Source organism: Peromyscus leucopus, chromosome 13, assembly GCF_004664715.2.
Source record: "Peromyscus leucopus breed LL Stock chromosome 13, UCI_PerLeu_2.1, whole genome shotgun sequence".
NCBI classification, from domain to species: Eukaryota; Metazoa; Chordata; class Mammalia; order Rodentia; family Cricetidae; genus Peromyscus; species Peromyscus leucopus.
In genome coordinates, this window is record NC_051074.1 from 57,475,806 (window position 1) to 57,501,965 (window position 26,160).

The window sequence follows — 26,160 nt, forward strand, 5'->3', positions numbered from 1 at the left end:
GAAGAGTGTGGCTAAGGAGTGTGAGGTAGATGTGGGCAGTGTGCACGTGGGCTCGTGTGTACGGGAGGGGTGGAAGAACGGATGGTGAAAGAAGAAAGCTCTGAGGAAGGACCGACTCCCGAGTCACTCCAGCGTTTAGACGTCAGGGGAAAGAGGAGGCAGGCCGCAGATGAGAAGAAAATGCCCAGTGCGGGGAAGAAGCGAAGAACGGGGCATGCTAGCTTCACTGAAGAAAGCACTCCAGTGAGGCGGGTGGTCGTCCTTGGGAAGCTTGGCAGACAGGTCCCATGGAGCAGGAACTGAGGCAAGCTGCCCGGAGATCTTTGGCGGCGAGGTAGTGTTGGCACAGTGGGCGCTAGGTCAGGCGCTTCTCGCTTCTTCGTCTCTAATCCAGAGAATTGAAAGGAAGAGTCCACACAGCAGCAGGGAGCTTTTCAAAAGAAAAACAAAATACAGTTCGGAAAGAAACTGCAGGCCACACGACTGGGAGAGTATTCACGTGCCCAGGTTTCCCTCTGGGGTCCAGGAGGAGTTTGATTGTTTCGGTTGTGAAAGGCCATAGTCGGACAGTTCTCTGTTGTGACTGATAGATTAGGTGACGTATTCACCGTATTTGCTTTCTTACTGCACATGTCCCTTCCCATAATGCATCTGATTTTAATCCTGTACACACCCAGTTATGCATAAGGCTAAGATGGTAAATCGGGGATTCTCCCTAAAAATGTCCTGGAGGACCCTTGCCCTACTGCACATGCACCCAGTTGAATACAGAAGGCAAAGAGGATGGGACCTAAACCATTTTATGACATTGGTTGAATTGGTTTTCCTTGTTTGTAAGATTGTAAATACTAGGTGATCTGGTTTCCAGGCCTTTTAAAATCGGTAAGTGTGTCAGACTTTTCTCCTGCAAAGAATGAGAACTCAGCATTGGTGACATTATAGTTCTTAGACGGATTTTTTTCTTATAGCAATGATGTCATTGTCAAAGGCTCTAAGAAGGAGACCTAGAGATGAAGAAACTGGAGATGACTCAGGTTGTCATGAAGAGATTCACTTCTCTTCACTGGAGTGGCAGGGTCAGGGTGTTGGGGTCATTTGATGGAGGGCTGTATCTGTGCACTAGTTTACTTTCTGGTTTTCGCTACACAGCCTGCTGAAAGAACGTAATTCTGTTCTTGGGGCTACCTCCTTTTTCACAAATGCCCTTTTAACAAAACTAGGTCGGTCATATCCTAGTTGCTGTGAGTGTGTATTTCTGAATTTAAAAATTAGTATTACTGTGCTTTAGGTAACTAGAAAGTCTTACAGGCTCTCCTCACCTATGCCCTCTACCACTGCTAGGCTGTGCTAAAACAGTGGCTTACGATATAGGCGAGGTGGCAGTGGACACTGTCGTCATATTGACTCTAGACCTTTTCCTGCCCTGACGGCGCTCGGTGCCAGCCTGTCACCGACAAGTTTGAAAATAAAGTATAGTGTGTGTATGTTTTAGAATTCAGAGCAATACATACTTTTTTATAATTGAAGTTAACAAAAAGAATGAGAAAATGAATCTGTTACGGTAAATTTATAAAACTTCCTAAGCAAAAGTAAAATGACAGAAAGCTAGAGAGTGAAATTGCGTGTCACTCACAAGTGGAGTAGTTTTAGTAATTAACAACAAATCAAGGAAGTGCTCAGGCTGGATCAGCCAGTCCAGTCCGCCCTGGAAACACGGGAAAACTGAAATGATCTGAGTGCGACTGTTGCCGGGGAGGAGGAATGCACCCCGGAAGAGTTGGTGCCAGTTTTTTATGTTGGGAATGAGTTGGAAGTAGCTTTTGAAAGTGAGATACTTGAAATTACAACATTGTCAATATATCGTGAAACTGTATGTTTTTCTCTGCATCAGCTCTGATCATGACTATATATTTTACAAATAGAACATTTTTTCACTATTTAAAAAAACTAAAATCATGCAGATTCTTGGAGTAGGGAATTATCTCAATGGCACTGTGCTTGCCTAGAATGTACAAGATCCTAGGTTTGATCTAGGCACTAAATAAAACAAAACCAACAACAAAAATCCAGGGTTTTGGACCTGTTCATCAGCTTATTTAACAAGAGTACACCTTGTCACAGTTAACTCTCAAGTGAAGCCTCCTGGGTTTTCCCATTCCAAATTGAGCTTTTAAAGTGTTTTCACTTTTCTAACGAAGACATCCTGAGGGAGATTATGTCTTTTGTAATGTTACCTGGATTCGATCTACTGATCTTGTCTTTCATGTCATTTGTTTCTATGCTTCTCAGTGTATGATTCCCATTATCTTCTCCTTTGGGTAGACCTGGTGCTGTATGGAAGAGCTCTTCCATACTTCATTGTTGGACTCTTAGGAAAACCGTGAAACAAATGAGTAGTGATAGTCCTGGCACCAGCAGAGCTTACCGTGTCCTGGCACCTTTGACAGTAAGATCTGCGCCAGGAATAGGTAGTCGGGTTCTGCTTTGAAGACCTTCATTAATTACTGTGGATTCTCTACAGACCCATATTCACTTCAGATAGGACCATTGAAGTGCCGTGAATCTTTATGACTACTGTCCACCTGACCCACAGTGCTGGGGGTTGACCTCAGGGTTTTGTGCATGTTAGGCAAGCAGGGTACTCCTGACCTATGCCCTCCAAGCTCCGGTATTTCTTATATGGAGTATAGTATGTGCTTTCCCTTCATAGCAGTTTCTCTTAGGAAATGGGCTGTGACTTGTGTGTGTTCTTGTTCAGTTGCTCACGTGTGTGTGTGTGTGTGTGCGTGTGCGCGCGCGCGCGCGCGCCTATGCATGTGGAGGCCAGCCTTTGGTGGTATTCGCAGGACCTATCTATCTTTTTTTTGAGACAGGGTCGCAGCTAGAACCTGAGATTCACCAACTATGTTAGGCTGACTGCCCTGAGCCCCGGGGATTTACTTGTGTCTGTCTCCCAGCACCCGTCACCATGCTTGGCTTTTTGCTTGGGTCCTGGGACTTGAACTTGGAACCTCATGCTGACATAGCAAATACTTGACATTCTGGTGAATCTCTTCAGCCCTTGGGTCTGTTTTTGCCACCTTTGATTTCTTTGTGATGCTGGGGTTTGAACCAGGGCCTTTCACATGTTAGGCAAGTCCTCTGCCACTAGGCTGTCTGGTGTCACTGTTTGTAGGCATTGACCCTTCTACCCTTTAGTGCTGCTCTGAGAGGGAGGTGCTACTGCAATTCAAAGGCTTCCTCCTCCTAAGAAACTGAAATCACTTCATTGTTAGAGGGCCTAAGCAAGACATTGAGTTTTAGAGTCAGAATCAACTGCTCACTCACTTGCCTCTCACCTTTTTAGGAGTTACTACGAAGCCAATGACAGTGCTTCAGCTATAAACATAATCGAGGAAGCCTTCTCCAAACACCAGGGCTTAGTCTCCATGGAGGATGTTAACATCGCAGCTGAGTTATATATCTCCAACAAGCAGTATGACAAAGCTTTGGAGGTAGGATGCTCACGTGCGGCTCCTTTAGGATTAGACCTCTGCTTACGTTGCAGAAATGCTTAGAAATTAGCATCTTGTCATTTTGGTTATATTCTAAATTGCATATTTAAACTATGTAGAAATAATAGATTTCTGGATTCTGTGTGAAATACAAACTGTAATTATATGATAAATGATGTTGCCACTATAAAGCCTGTGTATCTAAACTTGATGGTGGCAGGACTCACCAGAGCCATATCTGTTGGAGAAAGGAGGTTGGTTTGCAGTTGAACTGATAAATCTTTGGTTTAGTCAATATGATGTAATAATGTTAATATTCTATAGTTAGAATTTCTTATTTCAAAGAGATTCTTTTTTTAATTTTATATTGTAAGGACTATTAGAAATAAATACTCACAAAAAGGTTTTTATATATAGCTTTTATTTCTCTTTTTTTTTTTTTTTCATTTTTTTAGGTAATTACAGATTTTTCTGGAATTGTCCTAGAGAAGGAAACTGTGGAAGAAGGCACCTCAGAAGAGAATAAAGGTTGTAGTTAACTTCACGTAGGGACGCATGCAGAACCCCTTGTTAGATGTAATGTTCTCGTCATGTCCACAGCAGGAGTCTGGCTTCTTATATTGGCTTTTATGAAATCTTCTTTTCTGTTTGCAATGCTAGGGTCAAACCCAGAGCCTGAGCATGAAGGACAAACACTTGACACTGAGATATATTGCTAGACCTTGGTTTATAAGCAATTTTAAAATATGTCTTGAGTTCCTTTATTAATATGCCCATTTGGACTTGCTACTTATCTTTTGTTTGTTTTATTCTTTTTGTCTCTCTCTCTCTCTCTCTCTCTCTCTCTCTCTTTGGTTTTTTGAGACAGGGTTTCTCTGTGTAGCTTTGCGCCTTTTCCTGGAACTCACTTGGTAGCCCAGGCTGGCCTCGAACTCACAGAGATCCGCCTGGCTCTGCCTCCCGAGTGCTGGGATTAAAGGCGTGCACCACCACCGCCTGGTTTATCTGTCTCTTTTTGAGATAGGATCTTACTCTGTAGCCTAACCTGGAACTTACCATGTAGCCCAGGCTGGCCTCAAACTCATGGCAGTCCTCCTGCCTCGGCCTCCAGAGTGCTATGGTTACAGGTAAGCAACATCATACCTAGCCAAACATAATTTTTTAGAAGAAAAAAAGTCTAAACCAAAAATCATGGCTAGGCACGGCACGGTGACACAATTCTGGCACTTGGAAGGCAGAGGCATGACAATTCTGAGTTTGAGGCTAGCAAGAGCTACACAGTAAGAACCTGTCCTAAAAAAAGACAGACAGAAAAAGAAGGGGACAGAGGGAGGAAGGAAGGAAGAGAAAGAGGAAAGAAAGAAAAGAGAAGAAAAAGTATGGCTGTAAAATAACGGGTGTCGGTCTCAGCTCTGTGTGGCATATGCAAACTAGCAGTGAGCCCTTTAGCTGCCCAGACTCCGTCTTCCTTCCCACCATCCTCAGCTGCTGCCTCATTCATCTCTCAGGCACCGACCCCAGCAAAGACCAAGACCTGTGCAGAGCGCGCAGGCCCTGCACCTGACCTCACTACCGCAGCCTCCTCTCTCCTCAGAGCAGCAGTTTCTACAGAAACTCTCTCACCATTGCAGTCCTCCCGCCCCAGCCTTCACATGCTTGGATCACAGATGTGCATCGCCACACTCAGCTCCTATTGATTCTTAGAAGAAAAGGAGTGAGTTACTGAGTAGATCGCACCTTAGATCCAGAGCAGTTTACTTTTCCCCAGGGCTTTAAGTGATCGACTGTTGAAAACTCTATTTAAGACTTAGTATTCACATAAAAAGTAGAGACTGGTATGGTTATCCTACCATGTGTGAAAGCTCAGGTGTATAATCACGGTCTGAGTAGACGGCTGTATCTGAAGTGTGCCTTCGCGTCTCTTCTAGCTCCTGCCTGGTCTTTGCACCACACCCATTGACCTAGTCTAAGAAAATGTTAACATGTATGACTTAGCCTCCAAGGTGGGACACACTTCTCATTTGGGGTCATAGTGTGTGTCCTTACTCCTGTGAGAGAGTCCCTGTGTGGTAGTTTTCATCCTTATCTTGAGAGGATTTTGGCAGGAGTTATGGGAAGTGAGTTGATGCCAAGTACTATCTGCTTCAGATAGCTTCCTGTGTATTTCATTAAATAGTTATTTGAGCTGCTATATCAAAACACTTTAGACTTGGTGGTCTACATACAGAAATTTCTAGAGGCTTGGAAGTCAAAGACCAAGGCAGCAGAGGTTTGATACGGTACCATCTGTGTGTCCTCATGTGGGAGACAGACACACAGAACTCCTTTAGACCTCTTTATAAAGACATGAATCCTCATCCTGAGGGCAGAGCTCTTGTGACCTTACCTTCCAGAGACCTTACCTCTTAATGCCATCATATACTATACCATGTGTTGGGGATATAAACATTCAGACCATGTTAAACAATAAACCAAAATGCTAGTATTTGGGATATAGAACAGTGACCGTATTGGTTAGTACTTTTGTAGGTGGGTAACCACAGATACAGTCTTCAGAAGAAGTATGCTGTAGGTACTGCCTTTAGTCAAGTAGACTTGACATGTGTCCTTAGGGAGCCTAGGTCTTGAGAGAGTAAAATGTCATGGTAGGAAAATTGTGTAGCATAAATATCAAAGTTAAATTTGTTATCATTTACTATCATGGTGTTCATTGTTAAAACAGTCTCATAATGAAATCATATTCCTATGATTGGTTAGCTCAGACAATTAACGGCAAATTCTGTAAAACGGATGAGATTATTTAATTTGTAAGTAACTTAAATTTGAGTCTACCACTAAAGGCACATCACTAATATCATGTATAGTTTATGAAATAGAAACAAACTGAATTGTAATTTAATGTGCAAAATATGAAATAATAGAATGCCTTTAATTTCCCAGAATTTTAAAAGTTGTTTTGCTATAATGAAGTTTTAGAAAGCAGAAAAGTATTTAGCCCCTTTTATAAATCTCTCAAGTAAAGTCTTAAGTGAAGCTTTTGAATTCAAGAATTTAAAAAGAGAGGTTTCATATATCCTGGTCATTTTTTATTTTTAATCCTCTGTCATCTGGTAAAAGGTATGGAAATTTGTGTTTGTCTGAAATAAGTTGATGTTAGGAAAAAGGCAGGCTAAAGTACAAACAAAAGACAGACTGAAGGAGGTCAGAAGCTGCTAACAGTTGACTAGAATAGCATTGACTGGGATCTTCCCTTAGAGTCGTTGGAAATTGGCTCTTGGGTGCAGGCTGGAGTTGCCTTAGGGTGCTCTACGTCCTGAGCTTGCACATAGGAATGCCTCTCTGATGTTCCCCAGCTGCGGAGACCGTCACCTGCTCTATACCTGACAGTGTGCCCATAGACATCACGGTGAAGCTGATGGTGTGCCTGGTGCATCTCAACATCCTCGAGCCACTCAATGTAAGTAGCACCGGGAACTGCGCCTGCCTACGCAGTAGGATCCTTCCCAGATGACCAGACATTGTAACTTGACTTTAGATTGTTACATTTCTTACAACGGGGAAGACACAGTAAACCTCAAATTTTCACCAGTAAAACACAGTAAAAATCAAAATTTCATGGGAATGGCTCATAAAAACAAAGTGTTTTGGAACTGGGCTTGCAATAATTTTCTTTTAAAGTGAGAACAATCCAGAGATCAGAAGTTGTGATTAGCCTTTAGGCAGTCTCTATAGTTGCTAGATCTCCTCTCTTTTTCTGACTTGGGAACAAGTATTTTATTGAATAAAAAATGTACTGGGCATCTGCTTTGTTGATCAAACCTTCTCTTCAGGGATGGATCTTTTGTTTTAAGGGATTAAATCTGTAAGTTATAGGTTGATGAAAAGTGTTATAAAGAAAAACAAGAAATATACAGAATGTAGGAATGGGAGAAAGCTGTATGTTTTTAGTAGAGGGGTCCCCTGAGAAGGTGACGCTTGAGTAAAAACTGACAGAGTAGCCTTTCAGGCATCAGCAAACACATGGAGCCAAAGGCACCGGCTTGTTGGGCTGGAGAGAGAAAGCACTCCCAGTGGGCTTACTCCCTAGCCGCTGCACACGTCGATGAAGGAAGGAATGAGTAAAGAAACGGTGAAAGTCTGAATCTTTTTAATAGACTTGCAGAGATGAGCAGAAAAATGACCACCAAGCCGTTAGTTTTGTTAGTCCTCACTGCTTTTCGGCTTATGTGGTGTAGCTGGTACAGAGATGTGGCTATTAGGGATGAATGTTTGACCTCGGGTTTTATTTGGGTTTAGCCTCTCTTAACAACGCTGGTGGAACAGAATCCTGAAGATATGGGCGACCTCTACCTTGATGTTGCTGAAGCTTTTCTGGATGTTGGTGAATATAATTCTGCGCTTCCCCTGCTCAGCGCGCTGGTCTGTTCTGAGAGGTACAACCTGGCAGTGGTTTGGCTCCGGCATGCAGGTAACGCTCTGCCGGGGAGGAAACAGTTTTAATCATACAGTCAGGCAGGCCTTTATATTCCCAGCACGGCAGTTATTATAACACAGTAGACTTGGTGCAAGTGTTTCCGGCTTCGTGTGGCCGGAAGATTAGGATTGCAGGAGTCTTGCTAGATTACTAAGTGTCAACATCCTTGAGCCCATTCCTTATGGGATATTAGGCTCTACTCCTCACGTAAGTGACATTAAGATACTTGAGGTCCAAGCCACAGTGTTCTCTCTAGAGGACAGTGAGTTTACTCGATATGGACTTTGCTGCACATCCTAGGGTGATAACAGAAAAGCTGACATGCCCCTTAAATACCCTCTTTGACTTGTCGTAACATAGATTATAGAACGGTATTATCAGATGGGCAAAATTATTTTTAAAGAGTTTTTATAAATGTATGTTTAATGTTGTTTTGAGAGAAAATAGTTAATGTGCTTTTCTGTGCTATTTGAGCCACACATGCTCAAGATTAACCTATTAATCATTTTGTTTTATTGTGATTTAAGTCCATGGTAGTCTGAAAATAAATCATTCAGAGTAAAGAGAAAACAGCTTAAAGCAACCAAATCTCTTAGACACATAAAAATAAAAGATAGTCTGATAGGTTGTCTTAAAGAAAAGAGATTTTTTAGTGCTGGGTCTGGTGGTGCACACCTGGGAAGCAAAGGCAGGCAGATTTCTGTTGAGTTCGAGGCCAGCCAGGGCTACATAGTGAGAACCTGTCTCAAACAAACAAAGTAACCCCCCAAAAGAAAAACAAAAGATATTAACTGAACAGTTTTCATTTAATATATTATATGTTAGAAAGTTTTTAAAATTATTTGAGAGAAGAAAGTCCTCTATAGCCAGAGAAGAACTACTTGACACGTTGGGACAGTAGCTCCATCACAGGCAGGATCTAGGAAAACTCCTTTCACTATTAAGAGGACATTTTTCTGTTTCGAAGAGTAAACATGAATATAATTGTAATACCTTTATACAAAGTTACCTTTGTGGGATTTGGAAAGAGAGGAGCCAGGGTTACCCAGAGTATGGGTGTGCATTGCCCTCCGAAGGCCATGGTACTGGGACTGCTCCTCTGTGTTTATTAGTAGACACTTAGAAATCCTTTATGATTCAGATTTGGATCATTGCTGCTTCCATTTTGAATCCATGTAGCTTGAAATTAGTGAATTGTATTAGTCAATTGAATTGTAGTGGAAACTAAAACTTCAGAGTCATCTTAAAAATCAGGAAGGACCATCAAAGGAATTAAATAGCTGTGGCATTACATGAAATAAATATGAGATGCCGTTACAATGATCTATTCATATTACTCTTCTAATTTGTTTTCAAGATTTAGCCTAATGTAGTGGCCAGGAGACATTTGAGGAAGCACTTTGAGGCGAGATATTTAGGAGGTCGTTAGGAGGCCGTTACAGTAGAAAGGGCACATGAGAAGATCCAGCTGGTGTTGGAGCTGCCAGAGTGGAGAGAGGAAGTGCGGATCAGGACGCGCCTCCAAGTTCAAACGATTTAACTTAGTGGTTCATTGAGGAATTTTACTTCTGAGGACTCGTTTTGAGGAGTGGAAGAATGTTGATATTGGGGGTTTGCAAACTGGGGAGCCCAGTAACAATGTGAGTGAAGCGGATATGTGGGAGGGATGAAAACTGGAGAGTCACATCTCCGTGGGTTCGTGATGCCATGTGAGAGGAGGGAGCTAGCTTGCTGTTGCCAATTAGAAGAAGCCAGTACCTGGATTTTATAAAATGCTAATTTCAAAATATGTAGGCAGTTAATGCCATATAAACATGTCTGTGGATTAAGTTGGGTCTCCCAGTCATGAACTCTCGATACATTGAGATGTTTCCTGTGGTGTGACCAGAGTGTTTGTTTGGAAACAAGCCCTGTATCAGTACAGTTAAATAATTATTAAGTAATTATGATTGGTTATTATATAACATTCAGAATGCCAGTGAAGGCCTGGGGAATGCTTAAACCATAGCATAAGTGAGTAGAGACAGCAAATTGAGTACAGACTCTGACTGCATCCTTGCGGCTGTTTAAATCTGATGGGCAGGGCTGGGATCCAGCTCATCACACAGCGTGCATGAGGCTTGGCTGTGATCTCAGAAGCACCAGGGACAGGATCAGTCGATTGATCAGTTAACAGAGAAGGAGTGGAGGGAGGGGAGGCTGTAGGTGAGGTGTGTTGTTCGAGAAAAGAATACATTTTAAAAAAGAAGAAAAAAGTGCTAACAATACATATCCATTCCATTGTTGCTCTAACAACAGATCTTTAAAATGTCAAACCCTGCCAGCTGGGGAAGTGTAAATGGGTAACCCCAGGCTTGGGAGGCTGGTGCAAGAGGATTGTAGACTTGAGAGCAGCCTCCACCACACAGTCAGACTCTGTCTCAAAAAGTAAAATAAAAAAGTATGTTACTAATTAAATTTGAAAGAAGTAGCTTTGTCCAGTTTACAGCTCAAGAATTGAACACCTTTTCTCTTCCCACCCTAGAATGTTTAAAGGCCTTGGGCTACATGGAACGGGCCGCTGAAAGCTACAGTAAGGTGGTTGACCTGGCCCCGCTCCATCTCGATGCGAGGATCTCACTTTCTATCCTGCAGCAGCAGCTAGGCCGTCCTGAGAAAGCTCTGGAAGCTCTGGAGCCCATGTATGACCCAGATACTTTAGCCCAGGATGCCAACGCTGCACAGCAGGTAGGCCACCTCACGGGGGTGCTTCTCTGGGTACTTCCTCCTCAGCTGTAGATCATTTGCCTGCTTTTATAGTTACTGCCAAAGTTTTTGTTCAGTGTGTTAATTTAGTGGAATTTGTTTGATGTGTGTGTTATGTAATAGTAGCATGAGTATGTGCATGTGTGGAGGTCAGAGACAGATGACGTGTATGTTGTATGTTCTAGTTAGTGTGTGTGTGTGCATGTTTGGAGGTCAGCGGCAGACATCAGGTATCTTTCCTAGATTTCTCTCAGCATATACTGATTTATTCATCTATTTATTGAGACAGTCTCTCACTGAACTTGAAGCTCATTGATTTGGCTGGCCAGGGAGCTTCAGGGACCCCTGTCTCTGCGCCCCCAGTGCTGTGGTGAGCCACTTGCCTGGCTTTTTATCCGTTAAGTTCTGGGGTCTGAACTCAGGTCTTCATGCATATCTCCCTAGCCTCTAAGTTAAGTGGTTTTGAAAAATGAGTTAGTCTCAAATTTTAGTCATTTTTTATTAGATATAAATTATAGCCTCTAATGTATTAGATTTTGATTATTATGTTATAAAGCAAATGTTCGTAGAGTCTGGGTTCTAAAGAAACCGTATTTCTGCAAATCAAGCCATTTTCAGCAAAGACGCCTATCACTCGCTGTCATGTGCTGTTCCGTAGGAACTGAAGCTGCTCCTTCACCGCTCCACGCTGCTGTTCTCACAAGGCAAGATGTACGGCTACCTGGACACCTTGCTGACCATGCTCGCCATGCTTTTAAAGGTGGGCAGGGACTGTGCTTTCTAGTAGCCCGGCCTAGTTTTCAGATGTTTAAATTTTGATGTAAGCAGGATGATAGCTTTGTAACTGTTCTGTCTTAGACATTTTAAAGTGAAGGGCAGGTGAGTCCAAAAGACTTAGAAATTAGTGATGTTATATGACTGGAGATTGACTCCAGGGCCATGCACATGTTGGGCAAGTACTGAACTATAGTCCAGCTAAGATTGGAAGTTCTACCTGGTAATATAAGCTTGACTAGAAAAAACAGTGAAATGAAATCTTTAAATCTACTTACTTTGTAATACGAAAACTCTAGAATTACCAGTTATAAGCCCTGTAGACTGTATTTAGTATGTACTAAAATGGTTCATTTTGCAAAACTTTTGTGCATTTTTGTGCATCCATTCTGAGTCTGTTTTTTGCAGGGAAGTGGCCTGCATTCATTCGCCCTCTCCTGCCCTGCATGTCATAGTAAATTGTCACTGTTCCCCTTGATATCAAAGGAATTTCAGTCACTACAGACATGCTAAGAAAAATCAATTCATTCTACTTTTAGGCATTTAAAAGATAGAGTAAGTTGCTGGAGAGCTTTCAGTCTGGTTTGTGGTACTCAGGTCTTCAGTCTTACTGTATAAATTATTGGCTAAGAAGCATCTCATCATCTTTTATTCAGGTTGCGATGAATAGAGCCCAAGTTTGTTTGATATCCAGTTCCAAATCTGGAGAAAGGCATCTCTACCTTATTAAAGTCTCAAGAGATAAAATCTCAGACAACAATGAGCAAGAAACATCCAATTATGATGCGAAAGGTAATTGCTTCATTTGCTTTATGTAAAAACTTGGCTGAATTGAAAAGGACTGGTGAAGTAATACCTGATAATAATCTAAATGAAATGAAAATTGTAATCTAAACCTGCCAGGTATAACCAACTCAATTCATGTTAAAAGGCTTAACTGTAAATACTTTCAGAAATTAAGAGGAAAATGCCCACTGAATCTTTCTCTGAAAAACATAAAGTAAAACAATTTTGACCTTTTAAGAAGAAAATTTGTGAAGATTAGATGCCAGTTACATTGGTTTTGTTGTGTTCAGTTCTTTTTTGACAAAGGAGGAGTCATAGAAACTATGAAAGAAAATTGCATTGACCCAGTCTAAGTCACAGGGTTTTAAAAGCACTGCGGATGTTTGAGGGAGGTGGTTACTCAGAGAAAGACCTTTAGAGATAAGACACAACTGGAGATGTCAGTCTGGCCAAACTCCGTCATTGTTAGCTAGCACAGCATTGATTAAACTGTTAGTCTGCCTCAGACTCCAGGGCCTATCCCGAGTCAAGAGCACTCAGCTGCCTGTGATCTAGGCTACAGGTGCTTCTGAGCCCTGCTGTCTCTTCAGTTCGTGGATTCTGGGTTTATTCCAGAAACTTCTCTATGGCATGTAGTTTGGACATGTTTCCCTAAAGTATTTTTCTCCATGTAAAACCTACCTTTGTCCTTCCTCGTTTCCGGTCTGTTGGTTTTTCCTAGTTTGGTAAGGTTACTAACTTCATCTTAGTGGCGGTGACATCAGATTGGATGTGTGAGCTAAGCTTCTTTCTGTTAGGTGCAGCTGTGTCGGGCTGGGGTCAGTCACAGGGTCTGGCACATGCTGAGCAGGTGTTCCACCGAAGGAACCTCTCTGTCCTACATCAGCTCAGTACTCTGGTTTTTCATAGACCTTTCTTGTGTTGCTCTACTCAGAGAATGTGCAGTAGTCCACTGGATAGCAACTGTGTCATTTATGAGGTCATTTCTTTCTGTTGTGGTGTAGGAATAGTAATGTAGAGTAAGCATCTTCATGAACAGATTTATCATGGTTTGGTGTGTAAGGTAGACTCCCAGGAGAGTAAGTGGTGGCTCAGTACAGATCTGTTGGCCTCTCTCCCTCCCCCATTGTTCTGTTCCAGTGGTGGGGATGAACTGAGGGACCTTCACAGGCTAGGCAAGCACTGCAGTCAGCAGCCCAAGTCTTTCTGTCCCTCCTCTCCTCGTCTACCCCCCCATCTCTTCTCTTCCTGTGGACCTACCCTCCTTCCTGTGTGCCCTCCCTCCTCTAAATTGCTTTGGCTAGTCTTGAACTTGCTATGTAGCCCAGGCTGGCCTTCAGCTCTCGGCACCCTCCTGCTTCATTATTCTGAGTACTGACATTTACAGGTGTGCTCTATCATGTCTGGCTTGCTGTTTTTTAAATGTAATTTTTTAAAGGAGACTTCTTATGGACAAATGAAAAGGAAGTTAAAGGCAAAGAAAACTGAGATTAGAAAAAGACCAAGAAACCCCAAATCTGTAAAGGGTGACAGTTGTTTTGCGAACATCAGAAGCTGTGTGGTCAGTCATCCATGGAGAAGACGCCTGTTCCCGCTGGAGCAGCGCGTGTCTGAGCTGAGACCGACAGAGGCACGTGGCTCGTTGGCTGTGCACGTGGACCGTTGGTTGTGCACGTGGACCGTTGGCTGTGCACGTGGACCGTTGGTTGTGCACGTGGACCGTTGGTTGTGCACGTGGACCGTTGGCTGTGCACGTGGACCGTTGGTTGTGCACGTGGACCGTTGGCTGTGCACGTGGACCGTTGGCTGTGCAGGGAGTCAGGCGTGGGAGTTAACTGGACTGCTAGGTTGTTGGCCACGCAGAGTGGAAGGACAGAGGATGGAAGGCGTCCCCACAAGCAGCTCTCTGTCCTCACCTCTGTCAGCTTCTCCACGGGTTAGGACGTAGGACCCAGGCTCTGAAGGCTGTCCGTGCACTCACCATGTGCACTTTTCTTTTCCAGGACTGCTGTTCCAGAACTAACAGTGTCCTGGTTGGTTTTCATTTGTCTCATTTTAGCAATATTTGCTGTACTCACAAGTGTCTTGCCAAAAGATGACTGGTGGAACCTTCTCTTGAAGGCCATATACACCTTGAGTGACTTATCCCGATTCCAGGAAGCTGAGTTGCTTGTAGATTCTTCACTGGAATATTACTCATTTTATGACGACAGACAAAAACGCAAAGAACTAGAATACTTCGGTCTATCTGCTGCAATTCTGGATAAAAATTTCAGAAAGGCATATGACTATATCAGGTAAGTTTCTAGTCATAAATCATGTTTCAAAAATACTCATGTGTATGTGTGTGTGCACTGTGCAGGATCCCCTGGAACTGGACTTGCACGTCCTGTGAGCCACCACGGGGGTGCTGGGAACTTGATCCTCTGCAGAAGCAGATGTGCTCTTAAGCACTGAGCCTGTCCCCAGCCCCTCCAGTCATATTTCGACTGTATTCTCTGATAGCTCATGTGTACTTGCGTGACGTAGGCCCTCCCTCACAGTCAAGAATTAGCAAGCTGTGTTGTTCTTAACGCTCCTGTGGTTTACTGGCTGAGTTCACAGGTGAGTCTTTGGTGTTCTTTCACGGGGTGATCTGGAGCTGGATGTCTCAGGTTCAGGTCCCCTGACACTTAACTTCTGGTAATGTGACATCAGGCCAGTTACTTACCCTCTCCTTCCTCAGTGTCCCATTTGTAAAAGACATTGTACTTTTATCATTAGGGTTAAATGGCTTATCACATCTAAAGCCTTTAAACAGTGCCAGGCACACTGTATTAGTCAAAGCTTCTGGTCCTGTAGCTACAGTAAGCTGGAAGGCAGGTAAACCAAGCCGTTAAATGGTTTAGATTAAGAGTTTTTTTGGTTTTTTTTTTGTTTTTTGTTTTTTTTTTTTTTAATCAAGAACGAGATAAAGAATTACTAACTTAAGAAGCATTTTCTAGGGAAAAAAAAAACCCAAAAAACTTTGATTGTAGAAGAGGTTTTGCTTTTCCTTGTTGGGGGACAGCACTCAAGAGTTTCATTCTTAAACTTCCCTATTTCTATTCTCATTCTCCCTCTCCTCTCTCTCTCCTCTCTCTCTCTCTCTCTCTCTCTTTCTCTCTCTCTCTCTCTCTCTCTCTCTCTCTCTCTCTCTCTCTCTCTCTCTCTCTCTCGTGCTTTCTGCTGTTTTAGGGTAATGGTAATGGAAAATGTCAATAAGCCCCAGCTGTGGAATATTTTCAATCAAGTTACCATGCACTCCCAAGATGTAAGACATCATCGCTTCTGCCTCCGTCTGATGCTGAAAAACCCGGATAACCATGCTCTGTGCGTTCTGAATGGACACAATGCATTCGTGTCCGGGAGCTTCAAACATGCTCTTGGTAAGTGTGCTGCCACCAGACTGTCAGCGTCGTGGTCGAGGGCCGGGCTTCTGCTCTGGAGCAGGACTGCCTGGGTTTCAAACGTCCTCTTTCCCATTGCAAAGCAGCCTCCGCAACAGATACAAGGACCTGTCGTAGAGATGATCTGAACAGTAAATGAGTTAGTATAAAGAAGTATTTAGAACAAAGTCTGCTATGTATAAGTGCTTCTAAGTAATCGTGAGAATGTTTGTTTGTTACTGTGTTTAAAGATCAAATAGGTCTAAGGTCAGCAGGTGTTCCTGCTCAGGGCTAGAAGTCATCAGCTGGCAGCAGTGTGCACACACATGCACTTGCCCACGCAGACACCACACACACCACACACACACATTCTCCCTTCACTTTGAAGAGAGATTTAAGGTCATAAAATAGATTATCACACTCCTAAATGATTTTAGAAGTATTCTGTATAGAAATGTCTCTCTGCTTAAATTACTCCTAATCATTAAGATACACTTATGAGGATACTTCTCATAGTACTGTTGTACATTGCTATAAAGCTTAAACTAATGTGTGTGTGGATGATATCAGGTCTTTATACATTAAAATCAGTGGTGTTTGGTTTTAAAACCATTTGAGTGATGAGGAAAGGAGGAATCTATTCTCAGCACATCATTGTCTGGTGCCTACTCTCTCCAGGACAGTATGTGCAAGCCTTCCGTGCCTACCCCAGCGAGCCCCTCTACAATCTCTGCATCGGCCTGACCTTCATCCACATGGCATCGCAGAAGTATGTGCTGAAGAGACACGCTCTGACTGTGCAGGTAATGAGTGAGCGTGGGTCATGTCTTCTCAAAAGCCATGCCTGATCGATACGCATGTTGGGAGTACTCCACACCTACACTTGTGTCCCAGCTCATGGGACTCAGCATATTGTTATACTGAAGATGAAGGCTGATTTACAGCCGTGTGTGTGCATAGACAGTCAGATCATGGCAGGTACAGGTAAATATACAGGATTTTAATTCAGGTCCTTTTATACTATAGGACCTCAGGTAGTTGGAGCTCCCATAAAGATTCATTGATTCATTTTGTGTGCCTACTCACATGTCTGTACAGGCATCAACACACATTGGTGTGCCTGTGTGGAGGCCAGAGGTTGAATCAGATGTCTTACAGGCTTTCCACTTCCTCTTCCATAATGCTCCCTGAGCCTTCAGAGGGTTTTGTAGATGTTTCCACTGGAATTGGGCTCTGTAACTCTGCATTTGTGGTTGTGGTTTTTTCTGGTGGTCTGTCTGTTGCAAAGAAAATGTTCCTTGATGAGGGGTGAAGACTGCACTTACCTGTGGGGATAAGAGCCAATGTTTAAAGGATTATTGTTAGGGATGATGCTGGTGTAGTGAAGTAGTGGTTGTGATTCTCCTCCTACAGCCATGACTTCACTGGCCGTGCTTTAGTAGCTAGCCAGGTTTCCAGCACCAGGCACGGTTCTCCTCTCGTGGAGTGGGTCTTAAGTACAGGTAGAGAAAGAGCTGTGGTGACTGCTGAGGGACGCCCCTGTCGGACTCGGCAGCCATGTGGCCGTCATAGCTGTGTGGGATGGTGGTCGCCTCCCTCCTGGGGAAGCTTGCACAGTGCCCTCTGGTATGGAGCTGGTCCTCAGAGAGGGGGCATTCAGGTCGGTTCCAGCTCAGGGGTTTCTGGGGCCTTCATCAGTAGGGACTCACTTTCCATTTCTGGGGGCCACCAAGGGCGACAGCAATAGGCTGGGTGTTTGGGGGTCTCTTGGGCAGCCTAGGCCAGCTACTCAGAAGAGGTTTCTCATCTCTGGTGTTGGGTTTTTCAGTCCTTGGCTCTTCAAGGGAGCACCAGATAAGTTCATTAGAATTATATATGTGTATTTATACACAGAATTACAGGGGGGTTTTAAGGCAAGTAGTTAAGTCTGTTTTCTTGTGTCTTTTTCAGACATTGTTATTTTACTTTCCTCCATTTCCTTTCTGTACTTCCTCCCTTTCAGCCCCAGAGCCTGTTAGTGCCTTTCCCATCAGATCACGTGTTCAGATTACGTATCCTCACTGTTCCTCTTTACCCTCCTCTCCTCCTGTCCTCACCTCCTTCCCTCTCACCTGTCAGATCACGTGCTCCCGCTGTTTACTCCCTTCTCTACTGCTCACCACCGCGTGTTCCCCCCCCCAACACACAGTGGTCCCAATTGATTTTCCTGAGTTCTGTGGTTACTACAGGCTGACCTCATTTCTGAGGACAGAGCTCGGAGCCTCCAGTGATTGAGAGCACACAGTTTGTCTTTGGGTCTGCGTTACTTCCCTCAGTAAGATCGTTTCTAGTTCCCCATTTACCTGCAAAGTTCACAGTTCATTTTTCTTTGCAGCTGACTAGTATTCCATGGTGTGTGTGAATCACATTCTCTTTATCCGTTTGTCAGTTTAGGACACTAGGTTGTTCTGTTTCCCAGCTTTTGTGATTAGAGCAGGAGTGGGAGGTCTTCTGGGCACACACCAGGTCCTGGGTCCTCACACCAGAGAGTAGTGGCCAGCTCATGTGGCAGGTTTCCTCCAGCTGGAGACTTCTCCACACAGTTTCCCATCCCTCCAGGGGTCAAGGAGGGTCTCTCTTTCCTTGCATCTCTTCATTTTGTCAGTTTTACTGATCTTTGCCTTTTGACCAGGGTAAGAGGAGATATTTCTCGGGCATTTTCTCTTTTTTTCTGAGAACTCTCTGTTCCCAGACTCATGTTTTGAATGGGTGGTGTGTGTCTTTTGACTGGTTTTTGAGTTGTGTGTTCTCGATGTTAACCTCTGTCAGATGCATAGCTGTGCAGCAGCTTTTCAGTCTTGGGAAGTCCCTCCTGTCACTTGTTGGTGAATAGTCCTGTTCAGGAGTCCTTTCCTACACCTACAGGCACTGCCTAGGTTTGCTTCTGGAATTGCAGGGTTTCGGGTTTAGGCCTTTGGTCCATTTGGAATTAGTTTTTGTGCAAGAACATTAGTTCCATGAATATGTCTAACTCTGCTAGAAAGGGAGTGCGAGAGGGAAATTTTCTCTTAGTTCTAATAACAGTTCAAAACTATGTTTAAAAAATAGTTTATTCTAATATGGATATAACCTCACCAGTGTGTGCTCAGAGGGTGGCAGGAGACTGGTCAAGGCTAGCTAGACTGGGCAGACAGATTATGAACTCTGATATGGTCAGTGTTGTTACGATTCACTGCATCAACAGCACATTGGTGGGTACTGTTGACGCAGCCAGACTCCAACAAGCCTGGCCTCCTCCTTCAGTGTGCTGCACTGAGTGAATGGAATCCTCAGCCATCCTTTTCCTTTTGCTAGGGCTTTTCCTTCCTTAATCGGTACCTGAGCATACGTGGACCTTGCCAGGAATCTTTCTACAATCTGGGCCGAGGCCTTCACCAACTGGGACTGGCTCACCTTGCGATCCACTATTACCAGAAGGCTCTGGCACTCCCTCCGCTCGTGGTAGAGGTAACTGACACATGGTTTCCTTTATCTGTAGAGAAGTACGCTCTGCTGTGTACTGTGGTCTAGACACTGAGGCAAATTCTAGTGTGTAGTAAAATGTGTTTGGGGCCAGGTGTAGTGATACATGTTAACAATCTCATGGGAAACCAAGCAGGACCTCAAGCTGAAGGCCATCTCAGACTTCATGAAGATCTTGTCTCAGAATGTTTTTTTCTGTAATATATTTATCCTCAGGTTCGGCAGTAGGAAAATCTTTGACATCCTGGCCTTAAGATCTATCACCAACCTTTTGAACCTGCTGTGCACATGTGGTTATGACCTTTAACCCTCTACAGTTATGCAGAGGCAGCTCCTGTGCTTTCCAGATAGGAGCTGGAAGTTGTGAATCCTGAATAGTGTACGCTGTTATTTTCCAAGTTCAACAACCACCTGTTTCATCAAAAACCAAACAAACCCTGCTTTGTATGTAGGGAGGTCATGTGATTGCAAGCATGCGTGTACCGTGGAGTTCTGAGAACAACTTGGTGGGTTGGTCCTTGCCCTCTGTCATGTCTGAGACAGAGCTGCTGTGCATACCAGCCTAGCTGGTCATGAGCTCCTGGGCGCCTCTCCGCAGCCCGGCTCCCTCCAGGCTCCCTGGTGTTACAGCTGTGCTGTTGCGTCTAGCTTTCCTGAGTCCTGGAGATCTGCACTCAGGTCCTCCTGTGTGCTCATCGAGCACTGTCCACTCAGCTGTCTCCCCACCTCCTCCTACAGACAGAGTGGCCATTATTAAGAGACTCTTTAAAGTTGAGCTGACACTTTAATTCCTGAAGCAAACTATGGGCAGCAGCCCACATTTTGGGCTCCATCAGTGAAAGTGAACTTTCAGCACGGCAGGGGAACTGCTGACAAGCCCTCAGTGGAGGCCACCGACCGCTCTGCAGTGCCATTCAGTGAGGCAGAATTGAAGTCTGCTGTGACTATTGGTTAGACAGTTGACGAAACCGTGACTATAATAATTACCTGAATCAGTGTAGGTAGGTCCAAGGTATTCTGTTTTTAGTATTATATGAATTGAAATCATTCTGGAAAATGACAGAAGTTTGTCATCATGTTGACATGGTTGACAGTTGGAAATAAAATACTCATTCATTTTTCCTCCTAGGGCATAGAGGTTGACCAGTTGGACCTCCGAAGAGATATTGCCTACAACATGTCTCTCATCTATCAGGGCAGCGGGAACACTGCAATGGCTCAAAGGCTTTTGTACACCTATTGTGTCATATAACCGAGAAAGCTGCTGTGCGGACCAGTGTCTTCTGTGACACTATTGTTCTTGATGGTAAAAATGGTGCTGACATCACCGCTAGCTACCAGTATAACCGCAGCTTTGAGGCGGGAGGTATAGCTCAGCTGTAGAGTGCCTGTTTGCTTTGTATGCACAAGGCCCTACATTCAAGCCACAAGCCTTTAGAAGCCCGAAACACTGCTTTTATCTCTGGAATATATACAGAGTTACCATTCCTGTGAAGATGTACATATTATCCTGTTATTTCCCCTTAGCATTCTATAATAAAATTATTCCCATGCAGAAATGGACACTCTAGCCTCTGAGTCAGGTGGAATTGAACATTATTTTTCCATTTAATGTCTGCTAACCTCCTGTGTAACAGGTGTTCCGACAAGTGCGGAGGATACTGAGAACAGACGGATGTGGTTTGTCCTCAAGGCATTACAGAGTGCACTACTGAGAGAGCCAGCACTGAGTCCAAGTATTTACGTATGGATTTTCTGTGCTGTGTTGAACCCAGGGCCTTGTGCCATGCTAAGCGAGCGCTCTAGCACTGAGCCACAGCCTCAGCCTGCGGTTCTCAAAGTGTGACGTGTGTTTCTTTAAGGGATATTTGCTGCTTTTCTGTGCAGTATCATCACCGTTCAGGTACACAGCAAAGGAGGTTGCTTACTAAAGGGAAAACAAATTTGGACTCTTACAGTAGTAGAATTATTTACAGTCAACACCTAACAAAATTATTTAAGATGCTTCTCTGGCAGGAAGACAAATCATTGATTTACTTCACTTTCGTCCGAGAGTATGTTAGTTTTGGAGTATAAGCCTTGGAAATGGATTTAATCTGAAGCACAGCACTCCAAGGCAAAACAATACATTTGTTTCCCAGTGGAGAAAAGGAATGAGCATGCTCCCCTGTACCGTGTTGTGCTCTCCAGTTCAGGGTCCCTAGCAGAGTACTAAAGACCGGGGAAGTTGGGTATATGGAATAAAGGGTTGATAAAGTTGAAAGATATTTACTTCATTACATGTCCTTGAATCTCAGATGAAAACATTTGCTAGATAGACTTTCTGTAATAACAGGATTTTAGTGCAGATGCTAATGTGTGGTTGATTCTAAGACACTTGTGAAAGGAAACGTGTTGAGACTGAATAAAATACAGTGGAGAAGCCGGGCGGTGGTGGCGCACGCCTTTAATCCCAGCACTCGGGAGGCAGAGGCAGGCGGATCTCTGTGAGTTCGAGGCCAGCCTGGTCTCCAAAGCGAGATCCAGGAAAGGCGCAAAGCTACACAGAGAAACCCTATCTCCAAAAACAAAAACAAAAACAAAATAGATAAATACAGTGGAGACTTTGAGGAGGTCTTAGCACTCTGTACTGAACATACAGCTTTCCAGTGGGGAAGCAGAATTTGTGTGTAATTAGTAACACATCTTGTATTCTGTATATATCTACATATAAATAAATCCTTTTTTAATTTTGAATTTTGTGTGCATTGGTGTTTTGCCTGCATGTTTGTCTGTTTGAGGGTGTCAGAAGCCCTGGAACTGGAGTTACGAACAATTGTGAGCTGCCATGTGGGTGCTGGGAATCGAACCTGGGTCCTCTAGAAGACCAGACAGTGCTCTTAACTGCTGAGCCATCTCTCCAGCCCTGTAAATTCTATTTTTATAGTTGAGATTTCACCTTTTTAAAAATTTCATTTCATGCCATTGAGTAATAGTGAGAAAACTAATTGCGATTGATAAATTTAGGTCTTGGAATCCTGTCTGCGTTCTCTGTATGTAGCTTCTCATATGAACTGAGTTCTCTGGATGGTAAACTGAGGAAAGAGATTGGGACTCTGTCAGTAGCTACTTCAGTCAGCAGCTAACAGTGATACATCCTACTGGGTAAGTCAGGGCTGCATCTCAGCTGATGGAGTACCTACCTGGTCGGCATGAGTTCAAGACTGGTGTGATGGGCAGAATCCGTAGTTCCAGCCCGTGGAGGTTCAGGGTCACTCTTGGCTGTAACACGGAAGTTCAAAGCCAGCTTGGGTCACACGAGACTGTCTCAAAAGCAAGGAAATAAAGCAGTTGGTGGTGGGAACACAGAAAACTGATGTGACTGTTTACTTCTCATTTTTCCTGTCTCTTCAACTACGTAGATGGAACGGCCTGGTTCCTCAGATCTGCTAAACAATATTGGTGGAAACAAGTCAACAGTTTCCTAAGAAAAAATAATCTGTGTTGTGTGTTTCACATTTACAATCACACCTGGAGCCGGGAAAATGGCCCAGTGAAATTGCTTGCCAAGAGCACTCAGACACTCAGTCCTGATGGCGGTGTCCACCCTGTGGTGGTGAAGTAGTCAGGGATGAGAAATGGGAGCTTGTGGGCTAGAGACCAGCCAGAGAGACCCTGCCTCAGCAATGTGGAAGGTGAGAACTAATTCCCAACAGTTGTCCTCTGACCTGCATGCCTGCAAACACACACACACACACACACACACACACACACACACACACACACACACAGCCATTTTTGAATGCCACTGTCCTGGATGCTAAGTACTCTTGAGATACATGACTTCTGATTTTGTGGAAGGCAAGCAACTAGTTGTTACTGTTCCCGCTCCAAAGAGGTTAAACATCCTGGCCAAGATTCATTAGCCCTGCCCAGAGAGATTCCTTCAGAGGAGTATCTGTTCCCATTTAGAGTAGCAAAGACAATGAGTTTACCCTTCCATTCTTCTTCCTGTCCTCACTCTCCATGCCAGGTCTGTCAGCTTTCTCTCAATATACTCGCTTCTGCTGAATTCTTTCTGCTGCGTGGAGTATTGCTCCTACCCAGCCAAACAAGAATTTCCTTCTTCCTTCTTCCTTGGGAATGTGGGATTTGAACTGTGGCGCTCCTGCTTTGCAGCAGTGAGCCTGCTCTGTTAGGAAAGGAGAGGCTTGCACATCAAGAGGAGGTAGAAGTGGGAGTAACCCTGAGTTACTGCAGATGGTACAGCTTCTCCGTTCATCTTAGGCGAGCCACAGTTCTCCTGAGTTCGTTCTGGTGATGTTGTTGGTGCTCTGGCTGTCTTACAGTTTTTATTGCTGTGAAGAGACACGACCACGGTAACTCTTACAAGGAAAACATTTCCTTGGGGTGGCTGGCTTACAGGTTCAGAGGTTCAGTCCATTATTATCATGGTGGGGAGTATGACAGCATACGGGTAGATGTGGTCCTGGCTACATCTGGATTTGCAGGCCACAGGAAGTCAACTGACAGACTTGGTGATACCCTGAGCATAGGAAACCTCAAAGCCCTCCCCCACAGTGACTTACTTCCTCCAACAAGGCCACACCCACTCCAACAAAGCCACACCTCCCAATAGTGCCACTCCCTGTGAGATTATGGGGGCCAATTACAGTCAAACCTGAACAATGGCTTCCACAGTAATCCTTATTGTGGCTTGAATTTTTCTGTAGATTATACCAAAATCTAACCGAACTCTGCCTTTTCATTTAACACTGTTGTTATATTTCACAAGGAGGCGTGTAGACAGCCAGAGACTACCCCCTGATGGTGTCAGCGGTGTGGCTTGTTCAGCTCTGCTCATGGAGTATAATGCTGCAAGACCCTACGGTAGTGTCTGTTACTCAAACCAATAGCCAAGGCAATCTGCTTGAAATGAGAAGTTGTTGATTTTGGCCCAGTTTTGGCCCCTGGTCACCAGGCTCATTTCTGGATCCAAACAATGGCAGAGTACGATACTTAAGCCCATGAAACTCAAACAGGGTAGAAAGCATGAGAACAAGGGAGTGAATGCCCATGATAGGTGAGGTAGGTAAAGAGAAACTAGAACTGAACCACCTCCGGGCCTGTAGTCCCCAGATCAACCCTTTTGTCATGACACAGCTGTAAGTTACAAGTTTTGAGGTAGTATAGAAGGAAAAAGAATCAATGAGCTGAAACTTGAGTGGATTCTGTAAGCTACTTGAGGACGTGTCCCAGCATGATTCCAGCCAATGGACTTGGAGATGAAGTCCTTCTTAGGTGATTCCCTCCAGCCTTGAAAGGGGCACCAGGCCAGTGCTCGGGACGCCCCGAGACTCAACATCTTTGGAAGGGTGGTGTGCTGTGGGCTGGACTGAGAACTGTGGCCGCTACTGCTTCAACCGTGCGGGGTGACCCGGCCCCATGCGTGCACGTTGACGGTTGTTCTTGAACGGAGAGAAACTTGAGGTGATAAGGCCACTAGTTTAATTAACATCCACATTCGGAGACGTCAGATGTGCACACAGGAAGACCAGACTGTAAAGTGCACAGACTGGAAACAGCTGAACCAGAGCCCTTGCCTACGATGTGTGAGGCTCTGGGTCCAAACACTAGAACTATAAACAATAGTAATAATTATACACACTGGTGATTCAAGAATGCGCAGGGTCGAGAGTGAACTAAAAATGTAACTTAGAAATTTGCATTTGGACTTAAAAATCAGTTGTAAAACAAACTATAGGTAGCTTGTCAGTCATTTATTGGAAATCAAAGCTTTTGGAGTTTTTATTTCATCCATTTCAATATGACTTGACTGGGTGATTTTTTTTTTTTTTTTTTTTTTTTTAAAGTCAAATCTAATATTAGGTAGCTCTCACAAAGACAGGAAACTCAGTCTCCATTTTGACCTGTTCCCTACGGGTAATCTCCAAAAAAATAGCTACCAGTTAGGGGGAGAGTTCTTAAAAACACAACAGAGCATTCTAGAGGGAAATCAAGATGCCTGGTCTAGAAAATAGAAGCCTTAAGGAAGAAATGTTAGTTCTCAAACAGCCGAGGGAAGGTGTGTGGGAGAGGGGCCACTCTTTCTGGTTGAGTGGTCAGAATAAACGGCATCTCCCTTTATCAGTGTGTGTGTGAGAGTGTGGTGTGTGTGTGTGTGTGTGTGTGTGTGTGTGTGTATTATGCATGTGTATACATATGGATGCATGTGGAGTCCAGAAGTTGATGTTTTCCTCTATTGCTTTCCACTTTTGAAAATCAAATTAGCTCTTTGACTGTTTCATCCATGTCTATTCTGATTCCTCTCCCCCATCTTCTCACATCTCCCTCCATTCCTTACAACTCTGCCCCCTTCCTACCAGTTCCTTTCCAGTAGTTTTGGTTTGATTTTGTTACCCATTTAGTTTAACCAGGGCTGTTTGTGCAACCGTTGCATTGGAACTACCCATTGGAGCTTGGTGGGTTATCAGTGGGGACATTGGAACTACCCACTGGAGCTTGGTGGGTTATCAGTGGGGACATTGGAACTACCCACTGGAGCTTGGTGGGTTATCAGTGGGGACATTGGAACTACCCATTGGAGCTTGATGGGTTATCAGTGGGGACATTGGAACTAGCCATTGGAACTTGGTGGGTTATCAGTGGGGACACAGCAGATGAGTTTTCAGTTGACAACAATCATGCCTCAGATCAGCCCATTGGTTAAGATACTGCCACTGTGATTATTGCTAATTATTGCTAATACTGAAGGCGATAACCTCTGACCTCCAGTTTATCAGTAGCCAATAGTTCCACGGTGCGCACAGGGCTTCTGGAGCTCCTCCCCAACCATGTCTGCCTGTGGCAAGCCCGTTCTTGTGCAGCTCACTGTGGGGGTTCACAGCTGCCCCGAGTTTGTGAATGTAGTGGCTGTGTTCTGCCTAAGATGGCGTTTCTCAGCCCTCCTCTGTCTTCTAGCATTCTCTCTACTTTACAT

The 26,160-nt window shown here is 44.1% G+C and overlaps 1 protein-coding gene across 1 annotated transcript in view; it reads left to right on the forward strand.

The window, feature by feature from the left end:
- Positions 1–20,751, forward strand: part of Gtf3c3 (general transcription factor IIIC subunit 3) — a 34,060-nt gene extending 13,309 nt beyond the window's left edge. Inside the window, exons 7-18 of the mRNA XM_028886399.2 lie at positions 3,347–3,494; positions 3,950–4,022; positions 6,848–6,951; positions 7,791–7,962; positions 10,493–10,695; positions 11,372–11,473; positions 12,144–12,279; positions 14,333–14,570; positions 15,490–15,680; positions 16,359–16,483; positions 19,014–19,166; positions 20,311–20,751. Of these exons, the coding sequence (XP_028742232.1) occupies positions 3,347–3,494; positions 3,950–4,022; positions 6,848–6,951; positions 7,791–7,962; positions 10,493–10,695; positions 11,372–11,473; positions 12,144–12,279; positions 14,333–14,570; positions 15,490–15,680; positions 16,359–16,483; positions 19,014–19,166; positions 20,311–20,433 (1,768 nt within the window). The 3' untranslated portion in view covers positions 20,434–20,751. The remainder of the gene's footprint in view (positions 1–3,346; positions 3,495–3,949; positions 4,023–6,847; positions 6,952–7,790; positions 7,963–10,492; positions 10,696–11,371; positions 11,474–12,143; positions 12,280–14,332; positions 14,571–15,489; positions 15,681–16,358; positions 16,484–19,013; positions 19,167–20,310) is intronic.
- Positions 20,752–26,160: the final 5,409 nt, after the last annotated feature.